Source organism: Ammospiza nelsoni, chromosome 22 (genome assembly GCF_027579445.1).
Source record: "Ammospiza nelsoni isolate bAmmNel1 chromosome 22, bAmmNel1.pri, whole genome shotgun sequence".
Taxonomy (NCBI): domain Eukaryota; kingdom Metazoa; phylum Chordata; class Aves; order Passeriformes; family Passerellidae; genus Ammospiza; species Ammospiza nelsoni.
This window is the reverse complement of record NC_080654.1, coordinates 3,101,681-3,121,746: the sequence shown is the minus strand read 5'-3', so window position 1 is coordinate 3,121,746 and position 20,066 is coordinate 3,101,681. Positions and strand designations below refer to the sequence as shown.

Below are 20,066 nucleotides of genomic sequence, written 5' to 3'. Positions count from 1 at the left end.
GCCCGCGGAAAGGCGGCAGCTAAGGGGGAGGGTTCCCTGAGGATACGGAGTGGAGGGGGAGCGCGCCCATCAGCTCATTAACCGCGTCGTTACGCGGCTCATTAGCGGCTCATTTGCATACCAATGCGGCTGGCGCGCGCCTTTCCCGCGCGCTTCCCGCCGCCGGGCGCCCCCTGCCGGGCCGGCGCGGGGACCACAACTCCCGGCGTGCCCCGCGGCGGCCCCTCCCGCGCGGCCCCGCCCCTTCCGGCGGGCCCCGGCGGAGCGGAGCGGGGCGGGCGGAGCGCGGCGGGTTCGAATCCCGGCGGCGCCGCGCCCGCCATGAACTTCTCGGAGCTCTTCAAGCTCTCGGGGCTCCTGGGCCGCTTCTCCCCCGACGGGAAATGCCTGGTGAGTGCCGGCCGCGCTCGGGCCGTGCGGCCCGGCCCGGAACGGGGCGGTTGGCGCGGCCCCCGAGCGGCCGCTGCGCGGGGCCCGCCGGGCTGAGGGCGGACGCTGCGGGGCAGCGATGGAGCCCCGGAGCCGGCGGGCCTGAGCTTTGAGGCTGCTGCCGGGAGGCTTTGAGGCACGAAGGGTCAACACCGGAGAGATGAGTTAGGTTTAATTAACCGTAATCAGTTAGATGAATGAGTACTTTAAATTATGTAGTACCTGAAGGGAGCCTACAGGGAAGATGGAGGGGACTTTTAACAACGGTTTGGAGAGGCTGGAGGAGGAAGAACAGCTTCAAACTGCCAAAGGGCAGGGTTAGATGGGATATTGGGAAGGAATTCTCTGTGAGGGTGGGGAGGCCCTGGCACTGGGGGCCCAGAGAAGCTGTGGGTGCCCCTGGGTCCCTGGCAGTGTCCAAGCTTGGAGCAGCCTGGGGCAGTGGAAGGTGTCCCTGGATGGGTTTTAAGATCCCTCCCAACCCAAATCATTAAGGGATTCTATGAAATAAAATAAGTTATCAGACGGAAAGTAATTTTTTAAAACTGGAGTTATTTACCCAGCAGTGATGGAGTTGAAGATTCTATCTCTACTCTAAAACCCCCTTTCCCCCTGGGCTAGTTCTCACTGTAGTTTGCAGTGGAGCTCAGTGCATATAGAACAGAATACAGAATCCTAGACTGGTTTGGAGTGCAAGGAACTTTAAAGCTCATCCAGTCCCACTCAGGGACACCTTCCACTATCCCAGCTTGCTCCAAGCCCTTTCCAACCTCACCTTCGACACTTCCAGGGATGGGGTGCTACAGCTTCTCTGGGCACCCTGTGCCAGTGGCTCACCACCCACAGGGAGGATTTTTATTTTTTTAAACACAACATTGATGCTCTCTGAGCTAAACCTGGCATCACAGCGAGCCTGGCAGGGACAGCCCTGGTGCTCCATGCAGGATCCTGCCCCAGCTCAGCCCTGTCCCCATTCCCCCCCAGGCCTCGTGTGTGCAGCACCGCTTGGTGGTTCGGGATGCCAGCACCCTGCAGATCCTGCACCTCTACACCTGCACGGATCAGATCCAGTACATCGAGTGGTCCTCGGACTCGCAGTTCATCCTGTGTGCCATGTACAAGCGGGGCCTTGTCCAGGTGAGCATGAAAGCAGCACAGGGCGTGTGTCCTGCTGGGGTTTGGGTGTGATGTGAGTGAGAGCTTAACAGCCAGCACTAGTGTGAGGCTTTGCTGAAGCACCTGATGTTATTGGTAACACAGTTTGAGGATAGCCCGGATTTTGAAAGCCACGACAAAAATCTTAGTTTGAAAAAGAATATTTCAGATAAAAATATCCAGCAAAACAAATCAGAATTGGAGATTATCTTATGAAAATAAATAACACGCAAGCTTGTTAAGTGAGCTAAACCTGTTTAAATATTGGATATTCAGTATATTTATCGCAGAAAAAAAATCCAACCCCACATCATTTGCCATTTCCACGAGCACACAAAGCACGGGACTCACTTTTGCAGCGGGATCCAGCGCCAGTCCTTCATGGCTGCGGGTGGCTGGGTGTTGCTGGGATGCAGCAGCCTGTTGCCAGCTGCAGGGAATCCTGCTGAGCAGAGCTTTGGCTGAGCTGATGCTGCTCTGTGTGCTTGCTCCCTGCCCCAGGTCTGGTCCCTGGAGCAGCCGGACTGGCACTGTAGGATCGACGAGGGCTCCGCGGGATTGGTGGCCTCGTGCTGGAGTCCGGACGGGCGTCACATCCTCAACACCACCGAGTTCCATGTGAGTGTGCAGGCAGGCTTGCTCCCCTCGGTGTCAGGTGTTGCTGCCTGCCCTCTGCCTCCTAAAATAACCCAGAGCCCTTAAAGCTGCAGCGGTGGTGGAGAGCAGGGACGCAGCTCTGTACTCCTGTGTGTAACTCGGGTTAGCTCCAGGTTAGGTGTTTGTTGTTCCACTAATATTTTGTCCTCTTCTGATGAGAAGGTAGAAAATGGACACTTAAATTCGAAGGTAACATTGTGTGGTTTAGAGCATATCCTAATGTTTTTGATTTTCGTGGCATTCATCACAACAGTCCTAGAAATCCAATATGTTGCTTGCACGGTGAGAGAAGCCCAGGATTTCTAGTTAAAAACCCAAACGTTAAACATTTCAGACTGATTTTAAATTAAAACTTAAGGACCTAGTGACCTATGAGATTTAGATCCAGATCCTGGAAATATTTTTCCAGTTGTTTTCCAGGATCTGGATCTAAATCCAGAGATTTAGATCCAGATCCTGGAAATATTTTTTCGAGGAGCCAAACGGCTGGTGGAACTTGTGAAATTAAAATTATAACACCTTTAATGCTTATTAAAACCCATATTGGGGAATGCTACTAATGTAGAATCCAAATTGGTTTGTGGATGGTCAGTTTGTTGGAAACCTTGTGGATTCTGACTTTTCCACCTTTTGGATTGGAGCTGATGATTGCTGTTATTGAGTACAACAATGAAGGGTCAGAAAATAGCCAAGAACAGCATGTGAGACACTTAAATTTTGTATTTACTCTTTCCAAACATGTGGAAGGGTTTTAGGTGACAGGATCTTGTGCCATAACACTGCTTAGCACAGAATTCATGTGCTGTAGTACAAAATTCCCCAAAAATTAGTTAGTAAGATATTAGGATATCCTGAAATTGTTGGTAGGATATTGCTGTGGACTCTGCTGTGTTTGTGTATACTCACTCCCCCATCCCTCTAGACAGGAGTGATAAGTTTAGACCTTGGTATTCCCAGGTGTGTATTGCCCTGATAGCAGCAACAAAAATTAAAAGCAAGCCCAGAATTCCAGCCTGGAGGCAGAGCAGCCATCCCTGCTGGCCAGGCAGCAGCAGAGCTGCAGGCTGGGGCTGTGTCAGGCTCCCAGAGAAGATCTCGTGGCACGTGCATGTGGGGGTGGACCTGGGAGGATTTATTGCCTCCCAACAGAACTCAGTTTGACCTTAGAGGATTTCATTAAGCCTTTGCCAAGTTGGCATCTGTGTTGGGATAAGTTTCCTTTCCAGCTGTAAACAGGCTGCTAAATTAGCTGTTGTCAGACAGCTGCCAGGGCCAGGCCGTGGTTGGAGCTGTGTTTACTCCCTCCCTGCTGAATCCACAGTCTGGGGGGATGGATGTGGGCAGGGCACAGGATATTTAATATCAATGTCTTATCAAATCCTGTGATACTCTGGAGGGTTTGGGGGTTCCCTGTCAGCTCAGCTGGGCTTTGGTTACTTCCAAACAGCACCAAGTAACCACTTGTTATTCCTCAGGTCAATGTATGAACTCCACTGAGAGCTCACAAGGAACTTTCTTATTCCCTAAGAAAGGTTTTTTTTTAAAGGTTATGGTTGGGCTAATTTCTTTCTAGCAATCTGTGCTTACCAGTGCTTCAGAAAAATCATTACAGAATCCCAGAATAGTTGGAGTTGGGAGGGCCCTCTGGAGATCATCCAGTCCAACAGCCCTGCCAGGACAGGGTCACCTGGAGCAGGTGACACAGAAATGCATCCAGGTGGGTTTGGAATGTCTCCAGAGAGGGAGATTCCCTGCCCTCCCTGGGAAGATGTTCCAGTGCTCTGCCACCCTCCATGGAAAGAAATTCTTCCTCATGCTGAGGTGGAAAACTCGTGTTTTAGTTTATGGCCATTACTCCTTGTCCTGTCACTGGCACCTAAAAAAGGAATCTGGCACCATCCTTGACACTTGGAATTCATCAGCTAATTTGCTAATTAAAACTAATTTCTTTGTGGTCAGTGTTCCTCTTCTACTGAAATCCACTCTACATTCTCAGTGTGTCCTGTGGAAGATGTTGAACCCCATGTGACTCCTCCCAATGCCAGAATTTACAGGCACAGGTAGAGCTTAACCAACAGCTGCAGGTAAAGGATCTGAAGGAAAAGGATTCTCTTCACATTTCTGCAAGTGCTCAAAGCCAGGGTTTTGGATCAGCCTGGCCTAGTGGAAGTTATCCCTGCCCATGGCAGGGGTGGGATAAGATGAGCTTTAAGGTCCTTTCCAACCCAAGCCATCCTGGGATTCTCTGCTTCCTCATGACCCTCACATTTTGGGATAAATAGCGTGAAGATGTTCTGGAGTGTTTCTCTGAAGAGCTGTGCTTACAAACAACATACTTGGTACTTTGTCTCATTCCATGTCAAGTCCTCAAGCATTAAGGAGCTTCTCTGGGGCTGCAGCAGCAGGGAGAAGTGTGTGTGTTTCTGTGTGTATCCCAGCTAATCCTTGGTAACTGTGCGTGGCTGCGTTGGCTGAAAAATGCTTCCTGGCGAGGAATGTGCTCTGAATAATCTTCTGAAATCCAGTGCTGACAGACACTGCTATGTAAGGGGGCTGAGTGACCCAGTCAAGTCTGGGACAAGAGTTGACAGTCATTTGAGCTGTAGGTTGTTTAAAAGTGTGTTTTTGTCTGCTGAAAATCACCAGTCCTACACCTGCCTGGAGCTGTCAACATCGGGCCGTGGTCCTGGTCGCTGTTTATCACGTTACCATCTAAATACTTTTTATTTCTCAGCTGTTTTTAGGCTATTTTAAAAATGCTTCTGCTTTTGGTTTGTTTTTCCACTGCAAAACAACAGCTGAAAACTTCTCAGACACCATTATTGTGAGGATTTGAGTTTGGCAACTCCACTCAATCTATGCTGAAGAGAAGGTATCCCCCAAAAGAAGCAGTGGAGAAGGGCTTGCTGCAGACTCAACTAACCATGGGCTGTTCTCCTTCTATAAAAACAGTTGTCCCTTCTCCATGAATTTCCTGAGAAAGGCAACGAGCAGCAATGGAAATTTCCTGTCATTTTTGAAGCGTTTGGTTTCTTTTCTCACCCTCTGTGTTTGGTGTTTCTGTTGCTCCTGATCCTGTCTGCAAGCTGTGACATAATCCTTCTAATCTTCTTCATCTCATTTATGTTGGCAACTTAAATGAGCTTGTGGAATGTTCCAGGTGGGAATATGAAGGTTTTCCCTTTCTGTCACAATTCAGTTGTAAACACAACATTAAGGGAAGGGGGTGTGAAATCCATACATTAAACACATAATGTGAGTTTCTCTGTAGGAATGTCTGAGTGGGCACAAATGGAACAACAGAAAAGGATCCTGCTTTCAGGAAGCAAAATGATTTGGTTTTAAATGTTCCTACCACTAGACTAAACCATCCAGTTGTGTAAGTTGGATGAGAAGTTAAAATGGAATTATAGAATGTGTCTGTGTGCTTCCCTCTGAGCCTGCAGCCCTTGGAACAGACAAAGAACAGCAGGATGAGAGGACACAGCATCAAGCTCTGCCAGGGGAGGGTCAGGTTGGACATCAGGAGGAATTTCTTCATGGAAAAGGTGGCCAGGTGCTGCCCAGGGAGATGGGTGGTGGAGTCCCCATCCCTGGAGGTGGCACTTGCTGCTCTGGGCTGGGTGACAGGGTGGGGATCAGGCACAGGTTGGATTGGACTTGATGATCCTGGTGGTCTTTTCCAACCTCAATGAATCTGTGAATAGAGAAACAAGATGATTCACAGGTCCCTTCCTGGCTGTGATTCTGTAATCTTGTTAGATATTAAAGGTGTGTTGTGGCTGATAGATGAAGATGAGAGCTTTGCTTTTCAGACACTTAGAAGCATCTTTAATTGTAGTCTGGGTTTTTGCAGGTGTATTTTTGTGCGTGTGACTGTGCTATGAAACCTGTGCTGGCCTCCTGAGGCTTGGAGCAGGCAGTGTGGTCCAGGATGGAAGTGTTTGATGCCCAGCAGGCCAGGGGAGCTGTTCCTGAGGCTGAGTAGCAGCACTCAGATGCCTTTGTCAGGAAAAATGATGATCCAGCCCTGAGCATTCGAAGCCTGCAGCTGCTAAGCCTGTATTAAGTGGCTGGAGAATGTGTGCTGAGTGTTTTGCTCAGGGGAGGCAGGGCAGCCAGTGCATTTAGGGATGCAATTAATAGTCCCCAGCAGCATTTCAGTGCTGCAGTTGCTGCAGAGGAATGTGTGGAGGCATTGTGTTGGTATTTTTAAAGTAAATCTTGCCTGAGGAGCAGACTGACAGCGCTGGCTTTGGGTGACCGGAAGTGAGTGGCCCCAGGGTCATTAATCAATAAAAGTTGATTAATGTTCATCTCATGGGTTCCTCCAGGAGCTGCTGAACTTAGAGGAGGAGGTTCTGCCCCTCTGCCGTGCCCAGGTGAGACCTCACCTGCAGAGCTGCCTCCAGCCCTGGAGTCCCAGCATAGGAAGGACCTGGAGCTCCTGCAGAGAGTCCAGAGGAGCCCCAGGGTGACCAGAGGGATGGAGCAGCTCTGCTGGGACACCTGGAATTGTCCAGCCTGGAGAGGAGAAGCTTTGGGGCAACCTCATTGTGGCCTTCTTTACAGGAAAGATATAGAGAGACATTTTCCAAGGGCCTGGAGTGACAGGGCAAAGGGAAATGGCTTGCCACTGACAGAGGGCAGGATTAGGTGAGATGCTAAGAAGAAATCCTTCCCTGTGAGGTTGGGCAGAGCTTGGTCTACTGGAAGGTGTCTGTGTCCATGGCAGGAGGTGGGACAAGATGAGCTTTAAGGTCCCTTCCAGCCCAAATCATGCTGTGATTCCATGGAGAAAAATTTCTGTGTTATTTCTTCAAATCTTAGAGGTTTCCTGATGTGTAAGGCAGAAGGGTCTGTTTGGGATTCCATGGATCTCTGATGGGGAGACGGTGTTTGTTGGGATTCTGAAGCTTGGCTTGAACCCTGTAAATCCCTTGAATTCTGCTTCCCACCAAAACTGATCATGTCAGCAAGGGAAAAATCTCCAATTTCTGTTGCAACACAGAGCCTGCAGAGTTACCAGTGAGGCACATCCTGCTGCTCCCTCAGCATCCTGTGTCACCATTGAGCAGTGCCAGGTCCTTCAGGGAAGGAAAAGCAGTGTTGAGGACAAACCTGCAGAAAGGTGCAGGAAAACCTTCCTCCTGAGACTGCTGGGGTGTGGGAGGAGGAGCAAATGGGCACAATGCTGCTGTTTTACATCAGATCAGAATGAATTTTGGTGTTCAATAATTCAGGGAAAGCTTTGTGATAGAGTTGCTTCACTGGAAAAAGTCCTACCTGTAGCTGTTCCTTGGTGCAATGAAATGCAGGAAAACACAAGTTCAGAACCTGAGTGTGGAAACATTCCTTGCTCCAGCTCCAAATGCAGAGGTTCACGTGCCATCCTGGTGAATGCCCTTGTGTCTGGGCTGCCGTTGCTAAGGGAGAGGGAGTATTTGTTTTTAATTGGGTAATGTGCAGATGGCAGGGCAGAGCCTGCAGTGCAGCTGTGACCTTGGGGAGCTGTGGGGAGGCTGGCTCTGCCTTGGTGCTTGTGGAGGCACAGTTCTCCAGAAATCCCCCAAACACCAGTGTAAAGCCTTTTGCTTTGCATAGCAGGTTTTGGGTGTCTGGATTTTTCAGTAATTCTGTAAGGGTGCCTGAGGAGGGAAGAGCAAAACACAAATCAGCTGTCAAAGCTGAGGGTTTCTAAATGTTAAATTCAGTTCAATGTTCATACTTAATAGCCTTTTCCCAAGGATACAGTGTTCTGAAAGGGCTGTAACTTGTCATCCATTCATTAAGGCAGGAAACTCCCCAGCTCTCCTCCAGATTCTGTGATGAATCTGTTTTTCCAGCTTCACAGTGACTCTAGCACAAACATCCTCCCAATCTACTGCCCAATGTCGGGAACTTCAGTGTTTGTGAAGAGCTTTTCTCCATATCAGTGCTGTGAATTTTGTATCCCCATCTAGAGTACTTGTGTAAGTTTGGGTAAATTCCCTTCTAACTGCCAGAAATTGGGACATAATTCCTCATAGCTGCTTCCCATTGTGTTACACAAAATAGCTGCAGAATTAATTAATCACAGAAGTTTCATTGATCCACTTTGTGTTGCTGGATTAGGCTGATGTTTTCCTGTTAATTATTATTATTTTTTTTTAATCTACACAATTTTTTTTAATCTGCTCCCTGTCTCTGTGCCAGCTGCGAATCACGGTGTGGTCCTTGTGCACCAAGTCTGTGTCTTACATCAAGTACCCCAAAGCATGCCAGCAAGGTAAGTGTCACACACCTGGCTGGGAATTGTCCTTTGATATGGCAGAAAGGGGAAAAAAAACTTTTAATGTGATGACAAACCCCGTTTTTGGGAACAGGGTCTGGTCCTGTCCCTTCTGAGCAGCACCTGCAGCCAGGTTGTGGTGTCTGAGTGAAGGATTCCAGCTGATCCATGTGCCTGCTCTTCACATGTGCATCTGTGTTGTATTTGCCTCTGAGGGATCCTTTAAGACATTAAATTATGCTGGATGTGCTCACCATAAAACACATTAATGCAAAGTGACTTTTGTCATCTTCTGCATATGGAAAGGCTGGAAAGGGAAGCTTGTGTCAGGGCTGTCAGACCACATGGCTGTGGTGAGCAGTTCCCTGCCCAAGGCTTGTATCCCAGAGATGACAAAGACAATTATGTATTCCATGCAAAATCCAGGAGGATGGGGAGCAATGCCTGGGAGTTGGTGGAGACCTGATGGTTGCATAACTGATCCATTTAGCCAGGCTAAATGAAGTGGTTATTTGAAATCTGCTGGGTTTATATAACAACTGTCAGTGGTTAGATGTGTTTTGAAGCATGCTGGAGCTCTACATCCTGAGAAATTGTACATTCTGAGCTTAAAAATTGCTGACACAACGAATCAGTAACACTGTGCTTTGCCTTGATTAATGTGACCTTCTGTGAAGAGATTCTGCCTCCTCTTTTAGCTTTGCTTTGAATTGGGAGTAACTGTGCCTTGCTGGAGACTCATCAGCTCTTCTGCCTTGTTGTCTGATTTCTAATTAAGCCAGTTTTAATTAATCTGTGCTGTGGCAGGGGTGGCTTTCACCAAGGACGGGCGCTACATGGCCGTGGCGGAGCGCCGCGACTGCAAGGATTTCATCAGCATCTTCGTGTGCAGAAACTGGCAGCTCCTCAGGGTAAGCTCTGCCTCTGCTCTGGAGTTCCCTGCCCATTTTGCACACTATTCCATGAGAAACAGTGAGAGCTTGGTACTAGGGACATGTGGTATAAACTGTTCACACATGGGATCAGTCCATGGAGGGTGGCATTGCTCACGGGCTGGATCTGGGCAATTAAACCTCATTAAGAACTTGTCTGTTTGTGTCACCTCTAATTTGGGAATTCTGAGCCTCACCAGAAGCTTACAGGAAAAAATTGGGGAAAAAAAAATTGGGAAATAGCCCTAAATGTTTGTCATGTTCATTAGAGCTTTTCCCTAATGAAGTGGAAGCTGTGGCTGTCCCATCCCTGGAAGTGTCCAAGGCCAGGTTGTATCCCCATCCCCAAGTTCCAAGATGGAACTTGGAGCAACCTGGGATAGTGGAAGCTGTCCCTGTCCCTGTAAGGTCCCTTCCAGCTCACACTGTTCTGGGGTTATGTGATCCTGTACTTGCTTTAAGACAAGGAATTAGGCTTCTTGGATTTTTGACTGAATCAGTGTAACTAATTTAATTCTCTTATGAAATGCTGTTCATTTGAAGGTATAGAAACTTTCTGCTGTTCTGTAGAGGGGATCAAAGATCCACTGAATGCAGCATGTGTTACAAGAGGAAATATTTTGGTTGCTAGTCTGGCATACAAAAAGCTCTTTTGTGTTTGTGGTAGGCCTTGAAAGGTTAAAGCTGAACATTCTGTCAGCTTAGATGCAACAGGATTTGTTGACATGTTTCAAATGGTTTTGTGGTTTCTCTTTTGTGGGCAGCATTTTGACACTGAAACCCAGGATCTGTTTGGGATTGAGTGGGCTCCCAATGGCTGTGTACTGGCAGCCTGGGACACGTGCCTGGAGGTAAGAGGAAAAGCAGATTATTTTCTTGAAGAGCTCAAGTTGGTCTTTGGCCATCATGTATAAAGCAGTGACTGAAATAATTAGTGTTTAAAATGTTTCTTTTGAATATAAAAGAGTGTGAGTCCAGTTTTTGTTAAATATTACATTTGTGTTGGGGATGTGTGTCCTTGCAAATGGATGTGGCTGTTCTTTAAACTTTCAGTGACAGCAAATTATTTCTAATTTATCTTGCAAACAAATTGTAAATATTGCAGAAGCTGCTATTGAAATAATGAAATAATAATGGAAGAGTGTAAGAGTTTTGTACAGCTTTACTGACATTGCACTGCACAGTGATTTTACAGCTACTGAAAGTACTCATCCAAAAAGAGAGCAACGAAGCCTCTTAACTCCTAGATAAGAGACCATTTGTACCTTTGTGTTTAACTTGCATGTTAAGCAGGCAGAGTTTGGCAGGATGATTTTCCTGCCTGTGGTTTTCAGCAGCATTGCTGGATTTTGGGGTGGCTGTGCTGTGTTTCAGTACAAGGTGCTGCTCTACTCCCTGGATGGGCGCCTGCTCTCCTCCTACCGTGCCTACGAGTGGCCCCTGGGCATCAAATCAATTGCCTGGAGTCCCAGCAGCCAATTCCTGGCCATTGGCAGCTTTGATGAAAAGGTGAGAAGTGTTTCCTGCCTCTTTTATCTAAATAATTTGGAGAACTTTGCCCTAACAGTCTCCCCTTGCCACGTTTCCTGAGCCAGGTGCGTATCCTGAACCATGTGACGTGGAAGAAGATCACAGAGCTTGAGCATCCAGCAGTCATTACCAACAAAAAGACTGTAAGTGTGGATCCTAAATCCAGGGAGACCTTAGCAGAGCTTGGGTGCTGCTGTTTGTATCTGAAAGATACTCATTAATCCATTTAATTCTGGAGACTTTTCTTTTTTGTTCCTGCCAGGGCTTGGGAAATTGCATGGCAACCTGGGCACGTAACAAAAAAGGGGAATCCTTTCAAATTTGATGGAATATGTGTCTATGATCATCTCTCTTGAGCAGTAATGATTCTGAGATGCTCCTGTCACATGCCAGTGTATTTGGGGTGTAGGTGGTGGCTGCATTACAGATACAAACTGGAAAACTGAACAGGAGAGATTGGTCTCAGCTTTATACAATTCCTAACTTTAAACAGTGCTGGAACTGGATTGTGTTTAGATTTTCCATCCTGTGTGGACAGGCTCATCCAGCTCACCTAAAGGGCATTTCCTGGAACATCTGTCAGCATTGATTTTTATCCTTTATACCTGTACCTGCAAGGCCTGACAGATTCTGGGCTGTTGGCAGCAGGTGCAGAGCTGCTGTTCCCAAAATCCCGAGCTGATCTCATCCCTGGAGGTAATGAGAACAGTGTGTGGTGCTGTTTGCCATTGCAGAGGGACTGAACAGACCTCCTGGAAGAGTTTGTGTGTGGATTGTAAGCCTGCAATATTCACATGACTCTGCCTCTTAACCAGAAGCCAGGCACGAGCCATTAAAGCACCTCAGCAAATCTTCTCATGGCTGAAAAATGCCTTAACTTCCAGTTAGGTGTAAAATATGTCATGGAAAACAAATGGAAATAGCTCTGTTAATCTCCACTACACAGACAGGAATTGCAGTTGCTGTGTTTTATCCTGGTGCTTGTGTTCAGCAGGCACACTAAAATATTTTTGCTATTTTCCTTCTGCAGCGCTGCACTTTGTTTGTGGCAGAATCAGATGAAAGATTTTGGGTTGTAAAAATGAGATTCATGTTCCTGCTGTAATGGGGATGATTTAATTTGCTGTCAGAAATAATAAATGAGGTGCACTCCTTGGGGCTTATTCTCTGGAGTGTTTTTCCTGATCATGGCTCCAAATAGCCCATGATTCATTGGGAATACTGGATTTCAGATCTGCCTGCTGAAACCCTTTCCTCTGTTGATGAACCAGGGGATGCTGAGGTGTTCTAAATGTGCAAATGAGCCAGTGGGATGTGGGTATTTGGTAACAGCCCCTGTTCAAACTCTCCAAGGCCCTTCTGTAGAGCTCTCACTTGTTTCTTTGTAGATTGTGTATAAAGAAGTGGAGAAATCCCCAACTCTTGGCACAGAGAGACTTTCTTTCCCTCCAACAAGAGCATTGGCTAGTTCTCTCTTCAGCACACAGAGTAAATGTAAGCCAAAGTTTACTCAAACCAGACACTTGAGCCTTGGGAAGTCTTTAAATAAACATTGTAGGTGAACTCTGCCCCTTGGATGGTGGGACAGATCCTCTGGATGTTCTCTAGGGCAGTAAAAATCAGTCTCAGTGTTTGTGGCACTGTAAATCACCTTTGGTTAACAGTGTTTGAAATACTAGTTAGAAGGTAGTAGAAAAATTAAGCTCTCCTCATTTTCCTGATTTAATCTCAGTCTTGCCTGAATTTCCAGCCTTTCCTTTTCTGTAGGAGGGCAGGAATAGTAGTAGGGTGGCTGTGTGAAGATGTAGTATCTTAAAACAATTGAAATTTTGACTGGAACATCTTGGAGAAGAGTAAAATATGATCCTATCACTTCAGAGCTGAGGGGTTTTAAGAGTTGGATATAAATGCATTGTCCATCCAGGCTCACTTAGTGAAATACTTTTATTTCCTGTTCCAGATGACATTTGCCAAGTGCCAGTTTCTTTAAATTACATCAAACCAGTTGCTGACAAGGCAAATCCCAAAGTGGGAGTTGGGATGTTGGCCTTCAGTGCAGATAATTGTTTCCTGGCCACCAAAAATGGTGAGTTCCAACTGCCCTGCCTCAGAGGGGAAACCATGTGGGGCATGTGGGGCTTTCCTTAGCAGAAATGATCCCTTTGCACTATAAAAAGAGTCATGGCCCTGTAAAATCAGCTCTGTTGTGAGATGTGTAACTACAGAGGAATCCCAGCCTGTCTTGTAGTGTGTGTTAACTGTTGGGAGCTGCCAGAACTGCTGGTCGGGGCATGAACTCAGCCTTGGCTCTGCATTTAATGAAAATAGTGGGGTTTTATATTTCTTCAAGTTTGTGTGAGCACACTGTATTGAAAATGAAACAAATCTTCCCACTTACAGGCTGGGTCTCTTAAAAGACAGAACTCTGCACAACCTATAGCAGGAGGAATTCTGACTTCCTAAACAGTGAAACTGTTGAGGAATATTGAAACTGTTTCGCTGTAGTGAAACTGAGTTCCTGAATAGCGAAACTCATGGAATTAAGGTTCCATTTTTCCCTTTGGTCCTGAGGGGCTGTTTGTGCCTGGATCAGGTGCAAAACCCATCAGACAAATGTGATAAAAGCCAGGGAAGGACTGGGAGATGGACTAGATCACTTTTACCTTTTTTTTGCAATATTTCCTGAAGGTTCAAGTGGTGCTAACCTTGGGGCGTACCTAAAGATTTGTGTTGTACGAATTAGTTCCTGTGCATTTAGAAAAAACCACATGTGATCCTTTTATCCTCCAGCTATCACACCATTGCTGTTTCCCCTGCAGATAACATTCCCAACGCTGTGTGGATCTGGGACATCAGGAAGCTGAAGCTGGCAGTGGTGTTGGAGCAGCTGTACACCATCCAGTGCTTCCAGTGGGACCCCTGCCAGCCCCGCCTGGCTGTGTGCACGGGCAGCAGCAGAGTGTACCTGTGGTCCCCAGCTGGCTGTGTGGTTGTGAAGGTGCCTGGGGAAGGTGAGCACACAACCTCCCAGCAGCTGCTCACTTGTTGGAGCCTTGGCTGCTGAGAGTTTTAGGCTTTCTGTGCTGGAAAAAGTGTCTCGTCAAGAGAAAACTGCATTTGACCTGAGGCTGTGGAGAAGCGTCCAGAATGGAATGATGGAACTGGGACTGTGGAGTTTGGGTAGAAGTGTGTAATGTCACAGGGTGGAAAACCTAGGGTTTGGGGTTTTAGAATATAGTGATATGTATAAAGCAAGATGGAGGTTTTAGAGTGGAGGCTCCTTTTTTGTTTTGTTTCCTCCTTTTTTTTTGTTTCCTCCTTTTTTTTGTTTCCTCCTTTTTTTTTTTGTTTCCTCCTTTTTTTTTGTTTCCTCCTTTTTTTTTGTTTCCTCCTTTTTTTTTGTTTCCTCCTTTTTTTTGTTTCCTCCTCTTTTTTGTTTCCTCCTTTTTTTTTGTTTCCTCCTCTTTTTTGTTTCCTCCTTTTTATTTCCTCCTTTTTTTTTTGTTTCCCCCTTTCCTTTTCCCCCCTTTCCTTTTCCCCCCTTTCCTTTTCCCCCCTTTCCTTTTCCCCCCTTTCCTTTTCCCCCCTTTCCTTTTCCCCCCTTTCCTTTTCCCCCCTTTCCTTTTCCCCCCTTTCCTTTTCCCCCCTTTCCTTTTCCCCCCTTTCCTTTTCCCCCCTTTCCTTTTCCCCCCTTTCCTTTTCCCCCCCTTTTTTCCCGTGGGTTTAGGTGGTTTTGTGGAATTGGATAAAAAAGTTCACATTGCAGGGCATGGGTAGTTGATTATTGGGTTAAAAGTAAAAATAATTTAGATGTGATTTCTTAATTGGAGAATTGATCCTTAAAAGGCCTTGTAGAGAGAGAGACACAGCTCCATTTTTAGTTTGTTAGAGTGAAGTGCTGTAGAACTCAGGGTTTGTAAGACTGTAACAGAGATAAGAACTAACAAACATCTGAATCCCAACAAGAAATACCATCTCACAATTTAATCCCAACCCTGACAGAAAAGAAGTAAAGAATCTGGAATTGGTGAAAAATAATATTCTATTTATAAACTGATCCGAGTGTTATCCTGGAAATGGCTCAGGTGTGTTCTTGGAGCTGTTTAAAAATGGGTGTTTTCACTGTCAGGAAAAGAGGAGCTCATAGTGAGACACAGGAAATGTCTCAGGGACAGCACAGGGCCAGCAGGGATTTATTTGTGTGGCTGATTGCAGCTGCCTTTTCCTCCAGCAGGAGGATGAGCTGCCAACTTGCTGACACACTGATCTCTTCCTGCAGGTGACTTCCAGATTGTGTCTCTCTCCTGGCATTCCAGTGGGGACTCCATGCTGCTCCTGAGCAAGGACCACTTCTGTGTGTGTTACTTGGAAAGAGAAGAGGTAAAATAAAAGAACTAAAATGCATTAAAACTGCTCCCAAGTCTGAGGAAGAAAGAGGAAAGGAGTGCAAACCTGTTGCCCAGTCTGAAGTGTTTGTATTTGTAAGTTATTTATTGGAAGGAGCTCCAAGCTCAGTGTGTGAAATACTGTGACTGCATTTGAATGAAGTGATGTAGCAAGTGCAATGTAAGGAATGAGTGTTTATTGCAAGAAAACCTGAATATTGAGGGAGTTGATATTTTTCAACTCTGAACCCTTATTTTCTAAAACTGTAGCTCTGTGTATATATAATGTATAGCTATTATTTAAATTTTCTATTTCAAATAAATATTTTGATAGTTACAAACTATAAACCTGCACCTCTGCACTTGAAAGTCTGTTTCAGTGTGGTCAGTGATGTGATGATGTATGATTTATCCCAGCACAAGGAAACTGTTACTTGCACACAAATAATTTTGGGTGACAGTAACTGTGCTTGGGCCAGCGTGGATTTATTACATGGAATCTTTGCCAGAGGGATCACAATTTGACACTTCAAGATGCTGAATTAAAGGTAACTGAAATGGGAATTTTGTCCCAGCTCTGGTGCCCAACAGGAGTGGATGGTTTGGCAGGGAAGGAGCAGCTGGAATCCTTCCTTGTTTTCCCCTGTATCCTCCCAAGGAGGGAACCTCTTGTTTAGGAATTTAGTGGATGTTTTTTATTTTGTTACCTAATTACACAGCCTCAATCTCCAGAAAATGAAGAACAAATACCAAGTAAGAGTTGAAATTTTAACTTTACTGCAAGGTTAATGAAAATTGAACAGGTAACTTAAAAAACACATGGAGAAGCTTGGAAAGCTGGAGTCAGGACTGACTGCAACAGGAGTTTCACAAACACTCACCTACATTAAGATCAAAACCACTGTGGCACAGTGTTCATCCAGCTCTGAGGAAAGAGCATGGAGAGAAGGTCATGCACAAGGAAAAAGCTTGTTAGAGTCACCTCCTGAGCAATTACAGCTGTAATCTCTCCTGAATGTCATCCCTGGATGAGAGGTTCAGTGCAGGAATGTATGAATCAAGGCTGACACACAGTGCTGAAAGTTTTCTCTGTATCCATTAAAAAGTCCTGGCCCAAACTAGAGTAGATTTAAGAAAAATGGTTAAGAGTATCAATCTAACCAAAATAGAATTCCTTTTCAGTTCTACAAAGAACAGCTTTGAAGGCAAATGTGTTTGTGAGGCTTTTGGCAACGTTCTCTCACAACAGTCTTTATTCTGTGGCTGCAGCAAAGAAACAGAAGTAGAGAGGAAGTTCCAGTAAGTTCTTAAAGGGATTTTTACAAGAAGCTCAGAAATGCATACTGAGTTCACAAACTGCTGCTGAGCAGGTGGAACAGTGGCAGCTTTAGCAAAAGCTAGCAAATACTGCTAAAGACTTGACTGACAGCTTTGGAAATTCCTAACAGGCATTAATCAGAGCTCTGAGATCATGGTGATTAAGAGGAACAGCAATTCCTCTTAAACCACACAAGGGAGTCCCAAGCACACGACAGGATTTGACACTGCACACAGGGATACAGCAGGGCTGTGGCACCAAGGTCCTGCTGTGCTCTGGGTGTTTCAGCAGGTTCAATGGCACCAACTGGGGGTTTCAGCAGGTTCCAGTGGCACCAAGGTCCTGCTGTGCTCTGGGGGTTTCAGCAGGTTCCAGTGGCACCAAGGTCCTGCTGTGCTCTGGGGGTTTCAGCAGGTTCCAGTGGCACTTGATGGACTGGGAAGAGCAGGCTCTGGGACACAGAACACACCATGGCTCATTCACCCTGCATAAGGACCAGTGAGTACAAATCAGGTACAAAATACAAGGCTGGCACCACCCTGTGCTTTAAATTCAGCCTGTGCCTTCCCCAAACAACCTGCGAACTGTCCTACAACGTCCCCCTTTCTTTTCCTTTCCTTTCCCTTCCCTGGCAACTTTATCACGTGCTCTGCCCTCAGCACCCTCTCCCCAACTCACTTGCCCTTGAACAGGTGACACACAAGGGGGTTTAAAATCCAATTTTGCCTCTTGTCATGGAGTAGCCCAGCTTGGCCTCGTTGTTGATGAAGGACATGAGTCCCAGGTAGGTCTCGATGAGGATGGGCCGCTCCAGCACCAACACCCCGTTGGCACTTCCTGGCACTGGGCCCTCCTTGTGGGCTTTCTTCACAGCCTGGATCAGCTGGGTTTGAAAGTTTTCCAGCTGGAAGAAAAGAAATCACCTTGCTTTGGCATTGTTTTACAAGCTATTAAGCAGATAGGGAATGGTGAAGGATTACCATTAAAGCTGTCAGGGCTCTATGGGCTATGATAGTCACAGTCTGATATTTAACCTCAGTGATTCAGTTAATTTCGCACAGGACACTTAAACAGGGTAAAGATTTATCAGTGACCAGCTGTTTATTTCTGACTGTGGTTCTGCCCTGCTCACTGATGTGTTATGCTTAATAGTGTTCTAATTTTAGGCAAACCTTCAGAGGGAAGTGCCAATTACAAAGAGAACAGAGAACCACCTCAGTGAAGGTTTTCAGTGAGCAATTAAACTGTCTGTTAATTAGCTGGCAGTCCTAGATTAAATATCCATCAGCCTGTCAGGTAAGTAAGAGCACAGCCCAAGATCCATTTTCTTTTGGGCTTTACAGGACTCTGCACCTTTGGAAGTTTTGGCTTCCTCTGTGTTTCACCCACTTATGGGTAGCTGGCAGAAGTGGGCAATGGGGCCACCTTGCAAATCAAAATTTGGAGTCTGGGGAGATAGAACTCCCAGTTCCACCTGTGATGTAACTGATTTTGATTAATTCATGTGTTGTGTTGAAGTTGTGTCTACCCTATGAGCTCAATGAGGTGCCTGGAGCAGCTCCTTACCCGGCACAGGGACGAGATCTTCTCGTCAGCATCAGCCATGGGGTGCTCGGTGAAGGTCACGTAGGGGATGTTGGTGGACCAGGGGTTCCACCTGTTGATGAAGGAGGCTCGGCTTTGCTTGTCCCACTGGATGCGGATGCCGACGCCTTCCCTCCTGCCAGTGCACAATGAACACGGTAAAACTTGGCTTTGAACAAGGTTAACTAAAAATGTTCTGTCTGAAAAAGACTTGCTCTTGAAATAGAAGTGACAATAAATTTTACTGAAGAAATGTAGTAATTCAGGCCCTGGAATGTGCAAAGGGACATTCTTATGAGCTGAGAGCAAGAAGGAGAAGTACCTGGGACACCCTGGCCATCCTTCACAGCCTGTGACAGCCCCTGTGTCCTGCCACTCACAGCTTTCTACTCATGCTGAGGTTATTACTACTTACTGCATTATGTAATGGTGATGAGTTTCTGCTCCCAAATCTACTCCTCTTATCTTGAAAGTCCTTGAGCAATTTGCTGTTAGTACAATTACTCACCACCCCAGCAAACCAGCAGCTACCCTGAGGAGTTGTAGTAAAGCTTCAGGAGTTGTTTGCAAAGTTAAGCAAACAAAAGGAAGAATTCTCACACCGTTCCTGTGGTCAGGCTGAGAGCTCAATCTGTTCCAAATAACCTGTGGCTGCTTACTTGTTGAGAGATTTGGGTGGGAACACAAACTCCCCCACGGAGATGGTGTCCACAGCACTGAGGGCAATCCTGGTGACGTGCTGGCACTGCAGGCTGATGAAGTTGTACTTGCAGACCAGGAGGGACCAGTCTGTGATGAGGACAAGGCGCTCCTTCTCGTTGTTCCAGTGATCGATTCTGGGGAGAGAGCACCGCTGAGTTTAAGTGGTTTTGACTCATGGCTAGGAACACTCCAGAGCTTGGCAGAAAGGAGAATTGCTGAGGAGAACAAATCTGAAGTCTTGGTGACGCTGTATTTTCTGTCACTTTGCTTGGCATCTGCAGGGCTGATGCTCTGTGCCCTGCTGCACACACGGGGCTTTGACTCGGTTTGTTGAAGCTGTGCCTGTGCTTTACTGCAGGAATGGGACTGGATTTTGTAAGGGGTTAACTCAGGAGCGTTGATCTGGAGCTGAAGGGCTGGATTATAAAGAAATAATGATGGCTGCAGCCAGCCTGGGCTGGAGTGGGTTCTCTGTGGGACTGGATTTCATAAGGGGTTAACTGGGGTGTGTTGGTCGCGATCTGGAGGGCTGGGTTATAAAGAAATAATGAAATAATGATGGCCGCAGCCAGCCTGGACCATGGAATAATATTCAGCAGATTTAATACCGAATAGCGCTTAGGCTGTGCGGCTCCGGACCAACCCCGCGGGGCCAAGCTCTCACCTCCCCATCCCAATCCCATCCCATCCCGCCGCGGAACTCACTCGGTGAGCAGCCACACGCTCTGCACCTCCCCGTCCTCTGCGGGCAGCACGACCACGCGGATCTCGCTCACCGCCTGCTCGATGGTGCCGGGCTGCGGGGGGACAAGGCAGAGAGCACAGGGCAGCGGTCAGGGCAGGGCAGGGCGTGCGGGCAGCGCCCGCGGCCGCCCCGCGCCGCTCCCGTTGCGCACCCGGAACACGAAGTACTGGCGGAGGCGGCCGGCGCGGCCCGCGGTGCGCACACTGAGCGGCCGCAGCGTCTGCCGGGCCGGCGCTGCCGCGGGCTCGAAGGGCGGCCCGGCTCCCCCCGGCACCAGCGTGGCGGCCCCGGGGCTGCCGGGGCTGCCGGGGCCGCCGGCCGGGCCGGACTCGTCCGCGTCCCGCAGCTGCAGCATCGC

The 20,066-nt window shown here is 47.2% G+C and overlaps 2 protein-coding genes across 3 annotated transcripts; one reads left to right on the top strand and one right to left on the bottom strand.

Annotated features, from left to right (window-relative positions):
• Window positions 1-263: 263 nt before the first annotated feature.
• WRAP73 (WD repeat containing, antisense to TP73) lies at window positions 264-15,728 on the top strand. The gene is made up of 12 exons (XM_059487525.1): window positions 264-390; window positions 1,414-1,566; window positions 2,086-2,202; window positions 8,437-8,509; window positions 9,320-9,423; window positions 10,209-10,295; window positions 10,819-10,953; window positions 11,040-11,117; window positions 12,363-12,468; window positions 12,935-13,060; window positions 13,794-13,985; window positions 15,254-15,728. The coding sequence occupies exons 1-12, from the start codon at window positions 322-324 to the stop codon at window positions 15,361-15,363; spliced, it is 1,350 nt and encodes a 449-aa protein (XP_059343508.1). The 5' UTR covers window positions 264-321; the 3' UTR covers window positions 15,364-15,728.
• A 385-nt stretch (window positions 15,729-16,113) lies between these two features.
• Window positions 16,114-20,066, bottom strand: TPRG1L (tumor protein p63 regulated 1 like). 2 transcript variants are annotated; one of them, XM_059487509.1, is made up of 6 exons: window positions 19,860-20,066; window positions 19,669-19,760; window positions 18,921-19,097; window positions 18,244-18,397; window positions 17,356-17,581; window positions 16,114-17,161 (listed from the first exon to the last, which is right to left on the bottom strand). In XM_059487509.1, exons 1-5 carry the CDS (start codon window positions 20,061-20,063, stop codon window positions 17,387-17,389), a joined length of 822 nt encoding a protein of 273 aa, XP_059343492.1. In that variant the 5' UTR covers window positions 20,064-20,066; the 3' UTR covers window positions 16,114-17,161; window positions 17,356-17,386. The 2 variants fall into 2 exon arrangements, with proteins under 2 accessions (XP_059343492.1, XP_059343490.1); XM_059487507.1 differs by having other exon boundaries at window positions 16,114-17,581.